Genomic DNA, 12500 nt, shown 5'->3' with positions numbered 1-12500 from the left:
TGACAAGTTACCTGAGCCACGAAAGGTAAAGAAAATGAATCAATAGATATATCATTTCTCCCCTCAAAAAAATCCTCTTTCTTTATACTCCTGACCGCACACACACACACACACACACACACACACACACACACACACACACACACACACACACACACAGAGGGAGGACGAGCGAGGGTGAAGCGAAATGGGCTGTGATTCCGTTCTAAAATTGTCCTTAATTAATACTTCACGGCCAGGTATCGAAGGAGTGAGTCGTGATTACAGGTGATACTCAGCGTGTCACTGCCTGGGGGGAGGAGGAAGGAGAGGAGAAGGAGAGGAGTAATGGTGACTATGAGAGGTAATGAGGAGATGGAGGAAGGGAGGAGGAAAAGGGAGGATCAGATGGGGGGGAAAGGGAAGAGGAGGAGGAGGACGAGGAGGAGGTGTGGTCTGGAAAGTGGAGGTTACTGGGAGACTAAAAGGAGATGTCTTACGCTATTAAAGGTAGAAATTTTAAAGCTACACCAGAGAGAGAGAGAGAGAGAGAGAGAGAGAGAGAGAGAGAGAGAGAGAGAGAGAGAGAGAAAATGAGAATAGAACTGGTTTAACCCAACACACACACACACACACACACACACACACACACACACACACACACACACACACACACACACACACCAACACAAACAAAACACACCCATACACCCACAAATCAACGCGTAGGAAGAGACACACAACCGCCAATCACAGGGCAGAACACATCAATCTTAGGGGCAGTGGACCAATGAGAGTTCAGAACCACATTTTACGATAGATTCACGTATTTATGAGTCCAGGGATGGTGTCGGCGGTGGCAGGGCGTTATTGATGGCCGAAAGTCGCTGTTTTAAGGGTGTTTAAAGGCGCGGACGGCAATATATCGCCTTTCCTGGTTGGTTGCTTCGCCTAGAGAGGAAAGGTAAGGGAGGGGATGTTGGTCGCCTGGCAGTTTCCGCTCCTGTTATCGACGTTGTAATCTTAATGTGTTTTTGCCAGTGGCTTATTCTGCAGCGGAAGTATAAATCATTCAGTAAGGTTGTGTAAATGTCATAAATACAAATCACGAGGTAGTTATTATTATTGTTCTCTTCATTTTTCCTCCTCATCCTCACTTTTCCTCTTCCTTCCTTCCTTCCTTCCTTCTTTTCTCTCCTCTTCCTTTTTCCTCAGAAGTGATGTTTGTTATGGTTTCATTTATCCTCTTGTTATTCTTTTAATTTTCTTCACTCACTTCTTTTTCCTCTTCTCTCTCTTCTTCTTTTCCATCCTTTTCCTTCCTTCCTTCTCTCTTTCTCTTCCTTTTTCTTCAGAAGTGATGTACATTATGGTTTCACTTATCCTCTTGTTCTTCTAATTTTTCCTCACCCACCTCTTCCTCCTCCTCTTCCTCCACTTCCTCCTCCTCTTCCTTCCTTCTCTCTCCTCCTTTTTTCTTCAGAAGTGATGTAAATAAATATTTCACTTATCACCACTTGTTCACTTCCGGCTTTCCTTTTTTTATTATCTCTCTTATCAATTTCTTCTTCTTCCTCCTCCTCCTCTTCCTCTTCCTCCTTTTCCTTCTCTTCTTCTTGCGTTATTATCTTGTTTTTCACTTCAATGAAATATAATAATGGTAATATGTCGCCTTTTTTTTCTCTCTTACCTGTAATCAACTCAGCATAATGTATTTCCTCTCTCTCTCTCTCTCTCTCTCTCTCTCTCTCTCTCTCTCTCTCTCTCTCTCTCTCTCTCTCTCTCTCTCTCTCTCTTCCTAGTATTTCTCATCTCTCCTCTCCTCCTTCCTATTTTCATTTCTTTCTTCCTATTCTCCTCTTTCCAAGCTTTTATTGATTTTTTTTTTACCTTTGCACCTCTTCCTCTCTCTCTCCTTCCTTCCTCTCTCTCTCTCTCTCTCTCTCTCTCTCTCTCTCTCTCTCTCTCTCTCTCTCTCTCTTTCTTTCTTTCTCTCCCTCCCTCCTACTTCTCCTTCCTTTCCGGTCGTCTGCCCTTCATTTTTCCTTCCTTCCTTCCTTCCCCTCCCTTCCCAAACACTTCTTTTTCTCCTCTCCTTCCTTTTCCTTCCGTTCGCTTATCAACAACATCTAATCTTTCCGTTCTATCTTTCATTCCTTATTTGTCATGTTATTTTTATAGTTTTCATCGTCATCTATTAATTCATTTCTTACTCCTTCCGTTCACTTATCATTTTTATAATTTTTTTTCGTTTATCATTGCAATCTTTCGTTTTTTTCCGTTATCTATATTTTTTTTTTGTTTCCTCTGTTTTCTTTCTATAATTTCAAATCTCACTTCATTTCTTTGTCATTTCACCGAGTTTCTATCTCGTTTCTATCCTTTATCATGTTTTTGTCGAGTTTTTTTTTTATTTCCTATCCATTTTTCTCTTCCCGTCTCTTCCTTTCCCTTCCTTTCTGCCTTCTTCCTTCTCTTCCCGTCTCCAACTGTTTATCATTTCTCCAAGTTTCTGTCTTGTTTCTATCTTTATCATGTTTTGTAAAGTTTCTTATCTATTAGCCCTTCCCGTCTCTTCCTTTTCCTTCCCTCCTCCTATTTTCTCGCCTTCCTTTTTCCCTTCCTTCGCGTCTCCAATTGTTGTATCATTCACCAAGTTTCCCTATTGCTTCTATCTATCCTTTATCATGTTTTTGTAGCGTTTCTTACCTTCTAACCACTTTTCCCCTCCTGTCTCTTCCTTTCCCTTCTCTCCTCCCTTCTCGCGCCCCTTCCCTCCTCCCATCCCTCCTCCCTTCCCTTCGCCCTTCCCTCCGCCCCTTCTATGATAATCAGCCGTGATCAGAGAGGCTCCACAAATCACCAAACAACAGGAAATTGAGAACTGTTTTTTGTGTTTCATCGTCAGACGAGCGGCAACCTTTGTTTAGTGAACTTCCGCCGCCAACCTCCTGTGTCATGCTTAGCCGAGTCCTCCCTCCCTCGCTGGGGGTCCCTCCGTCCCTCCTCGCCCTCCCACCCATTCCTTTCCCTCCCTTTTCCCTCCCTTCTTTTCCTTCTCTACCTTTACCTTGCTGCTGACACATATATACATACATATACACACACTCTCTGTCTGTCTGTCTGTCTGTCTGTCTGTCTCTCTCTCCTCTCAACTCATCACCTCTCCACAAATTTCCTCTTATTTCCATCTTACATTCATACGTTTTTGTCTCCACTCCCTTCTTTCCTCTAGTTTCCCTCCCTCTGTCCCTCCGTACCTCCTTTCCTCCAGTGACAGCTTCCCTCCACGAGAAAAAAAAAAAAAACACGGCTCTACGCTACAGGGATTTAAGAGCTGCAATCCTTTCCACTATAAGCTAGGATACCACTGTTTTGCCCCTGCTTTTTGAGAGGGAAGGGGTGGAGGAAGGGGAAGGGGTAAGATTCTTTGGTCTATAGAGTCGACAACCGCGGCAATTATCAACTCATTACAGTTCCTATGTAAATGAGGCAAGCAAGGCAGCGAGAGTGGGCCCGGTCTGAGCTAATAATAAGATGATGTATGGCGTCGTTAAGGCTGCCGCTGGAAGTCTATAATTACGTGGGAAAAATAAACCTCTTTCACCGCGTCCGACAGATCCCTATAATGCCAAACGGACGCTCTGCCAACGACGGATCGCAATACGTAAAATTATACACACCGGGTGATTAATGCGTGTGTATATCATTATTATACTGTATACTTAGGCCGTGAGGGAATATGTATACTGGTAAAATGAGGCTGTATGTTCGTATACGTCACATTCTGGGTGATGAGAGAGAGAGAGAGAGAGAGAGAGAGAGAGAGAGAGAGAGAGAGAGAGAGAGAGAGAGAGAGAGAGAGAGAGAGAGAGAGAGAGAGAGAGAGAGAGAGAGAGAGACTACATGTTACCTCCTACTGTCACGTCAACGAAGATGAGAAACACACACATACATACACACACACACACACACACACACACACACACACACAGACACTGCAGCTTGTGATCAGAGCCAATTGCATTCACCAGACCTCCTCCTTCTCCTCTTCCTCCTCCTCCTCCTCCTCCTCCTCCTATTAGCGGTGGGATATTCAAATCGGATTACCTGATCGAACAACGACCTGTTAATTGGAGAGAGAGAGAGAGAGAGAGAGAGAGAGAGAGAGAGAGAGAGAGAGAGAGAGAGAGTCTTTGATGGCGTGTGAAAGGTGTTCTAATCACTATTGTTAACCTCAGGCGACGTGATGTAGTAGGGGACTCTCTCTCTCTCTCTCTCTCTCTCTCTCTCTCTCTCTCTGGTCACTTACTATTACCTATTTCACATGTCTTGCTTTCTCTTCTCAATTTTTGGCTGTACGAATAAAAAAATAATAATAATACCAGAAAAGGAAAAAAATGGCTGACAGGAATATATTTACCATACAATTCCACCTTTCCTTTCACTATCACCTGTATTTTATCACCTGCACGTCACGACCACACAGGTAATTAGCTCTAAGACACCCTGCATCGCGCCTCACCTGTTGGACCCGCGGCAGGGAGGCAGGGGCGCTTGTTCTCCCTGGCGAGGAAGGCGAAGGGGAATGAGGCGAGTGAGGGGAGCTATACGAGTGGGCGAGCGAGGTGACCTTTTCTAAGAGAGGTCAGTCAACAACCCGCGCCGCCGCTTGCCATCGTTTGCGTCTCATCCACGTCCATAAAACTTGCCTCCCAACTAATTTCCGCGCTGCCTCGGCTCTCGTAAACCATACACAGCAACGGCCCGCGTAGCCACAAGCTTGTAATTATGAAATTTGTTTTGTGTACCTCCGGACATGACTGACGGCACTCTCCCCCTACTCATCCCCACTCTCCCTCTTACTCTCCCTCCCTCCCGACTAGCCAATCCTTTGAAACGCGACCACATACACATAACAGCCTCTTCCGCGGCCTTTTCTGCCCCTTTCCCAGCCCAAAAAAAGGCTCCAGGTGCTCTACAAGTCATGAAGCGTGCCTGGGTCTATGCCGCCGTGCAAGGCCACACCTGCAGACAAGCGGCTCAGAGCGTCTCGTCCCACAGTGAAGGAATCACCCACCGCTGCTGCTTGGACGCCAGGAACGAGAGTCAATGAGCGGGAACTTCTCCAAAATTATAGTTCGCGCCGCGTCAATGGTCTATATGCAGGAAAATTATTTGAAGTTTTCCCAGAAGTTACAAGAAGGGTGGCTGACGTGGACGCTGGCTGAGCTGTACCTGGCCTGCACCTGGGGTGTACCTGGGCTGTAGCTGGGGTGTATTTGGTGGTGTACCTGGGTGTAGCTGGGGTGTATTTGGGTGTGTAGGTGGGGTGTACCTGGCCGTGCTATTAGCGGCGCGCCTACCGTCCTCCCGCTCATTAGGCAGCATTACTCCTCGTCCGTTTGGCGCGTTATAGCTTGTGTTTGCTTGCGTCCATCACCATATCTGTCAGGGAGTCGCGTCTCGGCGCCCCAAGCTGACAAGGCCACTTTCCCTCTCTCCCTGCCCGCCTCACCGCCACCGCACGCCGCTTCCACCCTTGCTGTCCCTGCCGCACGGCCCGCTGTCCCCCGCGCCCACTCCGGGAAGCGGGAATAAGCTATCGCAAACCAAGATTTATTTCCGTGTCCCTTGGGGTCTTTTTACGACGTGAGGTTGCCTCCTGCACTGCCAGACATGAATATTCATAAGCCTCACTCCATATGCTCTCAGTTTTTACATAATTGGAGCAGAGCATATGGCGGGCCGTGGCCATTACCTCCCCCCGCTTTGTTATATATTAGGGTTTCCGCAAGTAATTACAGAACATTATCATTATTCGCGGTAACTGGAGTGATCGAAACTGCCACGGAACACATAATGGAGAGAAATATTGTCCGGGTGAAGAGGTTGTCCTGACGGGAGGGAGGGAAGAGGAAGCAGACAGGGAGAGAAAGAGAGAGGGAGACAGAGAGGAAAGAGGTAAGAGGTAAGAGGCATGTCTAGAGGGAAAGAGGGAGTGAAGGAGAGGGGGGAGTGCAGAAGTATGAGTTACAGGTAGGAATGGCAATTTTAAGAGTTCCCACAGGTGTGTTCTCTACCTTTACCTGGCTTTTACCTTCCTCTCTCTTTCTTTCTCCCTTCCTTCCTTCCTTTCTTAATTGCACGCCCCGGCTGGCCTTCAAGTCTTGCCTCACCAGCGCTTGTCGTGAGATTAACCCCTTCAATACTGGGACACATTTTTTTCCTTAAGAGTTGTGTACGATTAGACCATTTTATTGACATTAGGAAGGCTATATGGAGGTCAGAAGATTAATGGCCACAGTCTTCACTATTCTAATCCCTCGCACGAATTTCTGAAGCTGTATAAAATCAATAAATAGTAAGAATATTGAATGTGAAGACTTATGTTTTGAGGGCATTTTAAGACAGTTTGGCATATTTTGAAGGTGTTTCATTGACATTAGGAAGGGTCTATAGAGGTCAGAAGATCAATGGCCTCAGTTTTCACTATTCTAATTCCCCACACGAGTTTCTGAAGCTGTAAAAAATCACTAAATAATCACCAGAATGAATATGGAAACGCGTCATGGTACTGAAAGGGTTAATGGCGACAACTCCACTCACGGCTGTGTCCTGGCCAACATACCGCACCTTTTGTATTCTGTAGTACTTACCAATGATCCTTTCCTCCTCCCTACTCCTTCCTTCACTCCACACACCACCTGCTACTCCTCTGTTCCTCCTCCTTGCCTCCCACTCCGCCCCACACACTTCCTAACATTAATTACTAAGTCGTTACTAATCTTTCTAAGTATCATTTGTTGCTGTCTCATTTCCTTTCTCTTTATTCTTCTCTTTTACTTAATTTCTACAACTGCATTCACGTCCTTACACTTTCTAATATTAATCGTCAGAGTAGAACCATCATTAATCCCTCTGAATGTTATCTGGTGCTGTTATCTCTCATTTCTCTGACTGTCACGTTCACCTGTTAAACCACAAGCAATAAACACTCACGTATACAAAACACCATTTCGAGTCATCCATCCATAACCTTGTTCCAATATTCTTCGCAGCCTGGCAAACCTCCCCACACATGTCCACACCAATAATCAAGCTAACATATACATTAACTACCTCTTCCAGTGCATCCCAGCCTCTTTCAGCCTCTCTCAGTGCCTCTTAGCCTTTCCTAGCACCTCCCAGCCTCTCCCAGTGCCTCTCAGCCTCTCCCAGTGCCTCCCAGCTTGTCCCAGTGGATCCGAGCTTTTTCCAGTGTCTCCTAACCTCTTCCAGTGCATCCTAGCCTCTCCCAGTGCCTTCCAGCCTTTCACAGTGCCCCTCAGTCTCTTCCCGTGCCTCTCAGCCTTTCCCTACGTCTACCACCAAGCTAACATCTACAATTACAACCTCTCCGCAGCACAGCAAACCAGAGAAAACACCTTCCCTCACAGCACCCCGGCAGGTTAAGCCAATGAGTACTCACCTTTCTTGGGGATGAGTGACTTGAGAAGGTAGATGGCGTTCTCGTCGGTGGCCCACGCGTGCATCTTGCGGTAGGAGTCACGGCCCTTCTCGGTAAGCTTGTCCCAGCACTTCGGCTTAGAGAGGAGCTCCGACACTGTGCCCTGCGTGGGGGGAGAGAAGGCGGCGCGGGGTTACAAGTGGCGTTCAACCTCGAGGGAGAAAACGGGGAATGAAGCGACATAGATCACAGTTAATTAAGTGAGGGACAGAATCGGCTGCTCTGAGAAAGATATGAGGGATGGGCGGCTCAAAGCGAGGGGCACAGGGAGAGGAAAAGGGGGAGAAATGTGGTAAAGGAAGGAGTGACTAGAGAACAGGGTGGAAGATACAGAACAACAACAACAACAACAACAACAACAAGGAAAGAAGAAAGGATGAAGATGGGGAAGAGGAATGATAAAAATGAGAAAAAAAGAGGAATTTGAAGGAGAGAGAGAGAGAGAGAGAGAGAGAGAGAGAGAGAGAGAGAGAGAGAGAGAGAGAGAGAGAGAGAGAGAGAGAGAATCACTAAGAGCTATTCCACATGTCCTTTGTAGTACTATAATCTTAGGGAAGGATTTCTTTATTAGTAACCTGAAGGCAAGGCTCAGGTGAGAGAGAGAAGGAGGGAGAGGAGGGGAACTAGGAGGCTTATAGAAGGCTTACCTGGGACAGTCCGAGGATGTATTTAGCGAAGAGTCTCTGGCCGATGTTGTGAATGGACAGTAGCTCCCTCACGCGGCGGGCAAGGCAAAGTGTGTCCAAACTCTGCTGGCAATACTTCTCCATGTTGAATCTGTGAGGGAGAGAGGGAGAGAAGGACGGTAAGATAAGAGGAGGGAAGCTGCGAGAAGTGGGGCCGCCGTGGTACAGTGGAACCATGCGTGCTTTGGGGTCCGAGGGGTCTCCAAGCGCACGGGTTCGAATCCTGTCCACGGTCCGAGTGTAGGTTGGGCTTCCTCACTCGGGGCAATGGTTTCCTAGCGGATGGGTTTTGAGATAGGAGGTACCACAAAAAATATCCCCTTTAGCCCATAAATTCCCGTGAAAAGCCCACAAGGTATAAAAAAAAATAACATCAAAGCTTTCTTCTTCCACTCATCCCCATTCTGTCCAACTCCCTAATGCAAGAGTTAACCAGTATTCTCAATCATTCATATCTTTCTCTAGTAAACTCTGGAACTCCTTGCTTGGTTTTGTACTTCCATCCTCCGGTAAGATCAGAGGAGGGAAGCTGCGAGAAATCATCAAACGCGCGGCTGTTCCTGTCTACTCGTAAGTTGCTTCTGGGTCTTGGTCTAAATACGGTGTTTGTTTTTCAACTTGCATTAGTCAATATACAGCTACAATTTGGCTTCTGTGCTATCTATCTATGGTTCTCTGTGGATTGTCTGTAGAAGGAAACAATAGCAAGGGATTTTGTTTTTCTGCCTCCATTAGTCAATATACAGGTAACATTTGACTTCTATGCTATCTACCTATGCTTCTCTGGGTGTGGGTCAACTGCCAAGGGAAACATTTATTTTTTTCTGCCTCTCTTAGTCATTATCATGCATGGTTGTCAGATCTTGAAGAAAACTGTAAACTTTCCTTCTGATAAATGCGTTGATCAGCAGAAAACAAGTATTATTCACATCAATAAGCTGCAATATGTTTTGAAGGAAGGAGCAGCTTTAGAGTAGAGTAGAATAGAATAGAGTTTACAGTGAGATGGTGATAGTGGTATGGAAAAGAGGAAGGGATGAAGATTTGTGTGTGATGATGGGTATATGAAGAATTGAAGGGTGAGAGAATGAAAATAGGTTGAAGGGGTTATGAAAGGGGTGAAACTGATGGAATATGAATTAAGGTGAGTGTGAGGGAAGGGAAGCAATACATAGGACTGAAAAAGGAAGATATCAGGGAAAATTATCAAAAGCACTGATAAAAATGGAGTTAGAGAAAAAAGTCAAGAACGAAACATCAAAATACTCACAAAACACACACACAGACACACAAACTCCCTCTTTCTCTTTTCTCCCTCTCCCTCGCTCTCTTTCGCTCTCCCTTTCCCTTAGCTACGAAACATGAAGATACAAAATACCACTCAACACACACACACACAATCTTGCCCTCTCTGTCCCTCCCTCTCCCTTGCTCTCACCTTAGAATCTCCTGCAGGCGAGCTTCCATCGGGTCACCCTTGGGTATCAGAGACTCTCCAGTGATCCTGTCCTCGAACTTGAATGCTAAGGGCGAGATCTCCTCTTTGAAGGGCGAGCGGTCGTCTCTCGGCTGGAAGGGACTCTTAGTTTCGTGTGGGAAGCCGTTCACGAGCGAGGAAGGACTTTTCATATTGACATCCCCAAGCGGCGAGTCCCTTGAATCAGATCTCTCCACAGGCCCGCCTCCGCTATCTGGGGACATCTGGCCTGCTGCGGGAGGAAGCACTGGTGAAGTGGTGATGGTGGTGGTGGTGATGGTGAAGTTTGAGGAAGTTAATGTAAAGAGGTTATGGTAAATTTTTGATTTCATGAGGATCTTTCTGTCTCTCTCTCTCTCTCTCTCTCTCTCTCTCTCTCTCTCTCTCTCTCTCTCTGTCAACCCCTGTAAGTCCCTCTTCTCGATAACCATTCTTTTTCTCCCACTTCCTTCTTACGTGTACATCCTACTCTCCCTCTTTCCTCTCCCTCTCCCTCTCCCTCTCCCTCCCTCTCTCTCCGCATATCCGTAGCCCAGAGTAATGAAAGCGGCCAAGAAATTATTCCCTTACATTTCACAAACATTCCCTTGACAGCAGTAACTTCACAGCACTCTCTCAAACACCTGTTGTATTTCTGAAGGCATTGCTCCCGCCTCCCGTGGATAAAAAACAATACTTCCTGCGTTATTTGAATATATTACACATCGTTTTAATATTCCCTGAGCTCTGTTGTAATTTGTCTAACACCTGCTGGGTAATATTTTTTTGGTGCGGTGGTAAAATTCAAGTTCTCAGTTGTTTTATTAGTAACGGCAAATGTACTCAGTGTTTTAAGAATAAGTAATGTCTTTTTTCATTTTTACACTCCATTGTTACTGATTTAATGACTAACATCACAAACATCTGCTTCTTTTTATTTTGCTTTGTTTTTTTTTTCATACTTTCTTGATAAAATACTACAGAACTCCTGGACTCTTTACTGAAATCTTTTTTTTTTCTACAAATTGATCTTGTTTTTAAGTTTCTCGTCTAAAATTCTCGTATACAGTTAACCGATTCAGTACTGGAACGCATTTTTACCTTGCGATTTTGTGTACGATTAGACCATTTTATTGACATTAGGAAGGGTCTATGGAGGTCAGAAGATTAATGACCACAGCCTTCACTATTTTAACCCCTTCAGTACTTGGACACAATTTTACCTTAAGATTTGTGTACGATTAGACCATTTTATTGACATTAGGAAGGGTCTATGGAGGTCAGAAGATTAATGGCCACAGTCTTCACTATTCTAATCCCCAACATAAGTGTCTCAAGCTGTACAGAATCACCAAATAGTAAGCAAAATAAATATGCAAACGCGTCATGGTACTCAAGGGACCACACCTTTCCCACACCTGTCTTCCCACACCTGTCATCCCACACCTGCACACTCACCTGAATTAAGATGGTGACGCTCCTGGGCAGTTCTTTCAAGGGACCTGCGCCACTCGTCTCCAAACAGGTGGTGCAGTGGTGTCCCAGGTTGGGGGTGTCCGGCGAGAGGTGGGATGGGGGAGGGCATTGGCGGAGGGGCGAGGGGCGGAGGGAAGTGGGGTCTCAAGGGGGGGTGGAGGTGTGTGTGGCCCATGTGGGGAAGTTGTGAGGCTGTGGGTGTGAAGAGACGCATTGTTAGAGGAGGAGGAAGAGGAGGAGGAGGAGGAGGAGGAGGAGGAGGAGGAGTATATGAGAAAAAGAGTAAAAGAAAGAATTATAAGAAAAGAAATTATATAGAAGGAGGAGGAAGAGAAAGTGTAAGAAGAGGAGGAGGAGGAGGAGGAGGAGGAGTATATAAGAGAAGAGCAAAACAAAACATTAGAAGAGAAAGGAAATGATATGGAAGAAGGAGGAAGAGAGAGAATAATGAGAAAAAAATATTAAAGAAGTGCAAGAAGAGAGGAAGGAAGAGAAGAAGAGGAGAAAAAGAAAATTACAGATGAAAAAGAAAGAGGAGAAAGAGGAAGAGGAAGAATAACAGGAAGAACAATGGTCACAAAAAACACACTGTTCACATTCTAACACTACTCTCTCTCTCTCTCTCTGTATTCAAAGTATTGCTCTAACCTTTAAGAGGAAAACATTAATCATCACCCACCAAGAGGAAAGCTGAGGAAAAGAAGAGGATAAGCATGAACAATTATTTACTCAATCTTGTTGGAATAAATTTCGTGGAATCAAAATAAAACGAAACAAAAGACGAACGACTAACAGATGGAGATGACGTCAGCATAACCACCACCACCACCACCACCACCACCACCACCTCCTCCTCCTCCTTTTTCTACTACCGCCTCCTCCTCCTCCTCCTCCTCCTTACATTTTTATCAATACAGTCACCAACATCACTATCACGTATTTACTTTTATCATCAATTCCTCTTCCTCTTCCTCTTCTTTCCTTTCTTTTCTTCAACCTAACCTATTCTTTATTTGCTATTTCCTCTTCTTCCTCTTTTACTTATTCTATACCATGCAATCGTTATAAATATTCATTTGTATATCTCTTCTTCCTTTTCTTAGTTTTCTTCCTCCTTTTCTACAACCTATCTTCCTATTTAGCTACCGCAAACACACACACACACACACACGTCTTCTACCTCCTCCTCCTTCTTCTCCTCCTTCAAACACTCATACTTCTCTTTTTCCTCCTTTTCTTCAACTTAAACTCCTATTTTTACACCCTTTTCAACGATATAGCCACCACAAACACACACAAACACACAAACATACCTCTTCTACCTCCTCCTCCTCTAGACACTCACCATAAACATCATGCATCTGTTTGCCGAATTCTGAGGTGGGTATCTTCA

The 12500-nt window shown here is 45.3% G+C and overlaps 1 protein-coding gene across 1 annotated transcript in view; it reads right to left on the bottom strand.

Moving 5' to 3' along the window:
* LOC123512746 (homeobox protein cut-like) overlaps positions 1-12500 on the bottom strand; it is a 414328-nt gene that overhangs the window by 108504 nt on the left and 293324 nt on the right. Inside the window, 5 exon segments of the mRNA XM_045269319.1 lie at positions 7451-7592; positions 8137-8266; positions 9614-9884; positions 11090-11299; positions 12453-12500. The exon segment at positions 12453-12500 is cut by the window's right edge and continues 104 nt beyond it. Of these exon segments, the coding sequence (XP_045125254.1) occupies positions 7451-7592; positions 8137-8266; positions 9614-9884; positions 11090-11299; positions 12453-12500 (801 nt within the window).

The sequence above is a fragment of the Portunus trituberculatus genome, chromosome 4 (assembly GCF_017591435.1).
Source record: "Portunus trituberculatus isolate SZX2019 chromosome 4, ASM1759143v1, whole genome shotgun sequence".
Taxonomy (NCBI): Eukaryota; Metazoa; Arthropoda; class Malacostraca; order Decapoda; family Portunidae; genus Portunus; species Portunus trituberculatus.
Note: the sequence above shows the minus strand (reverse complement) of the source record. Positions and strands in the feature narration are given on the sequence as shown.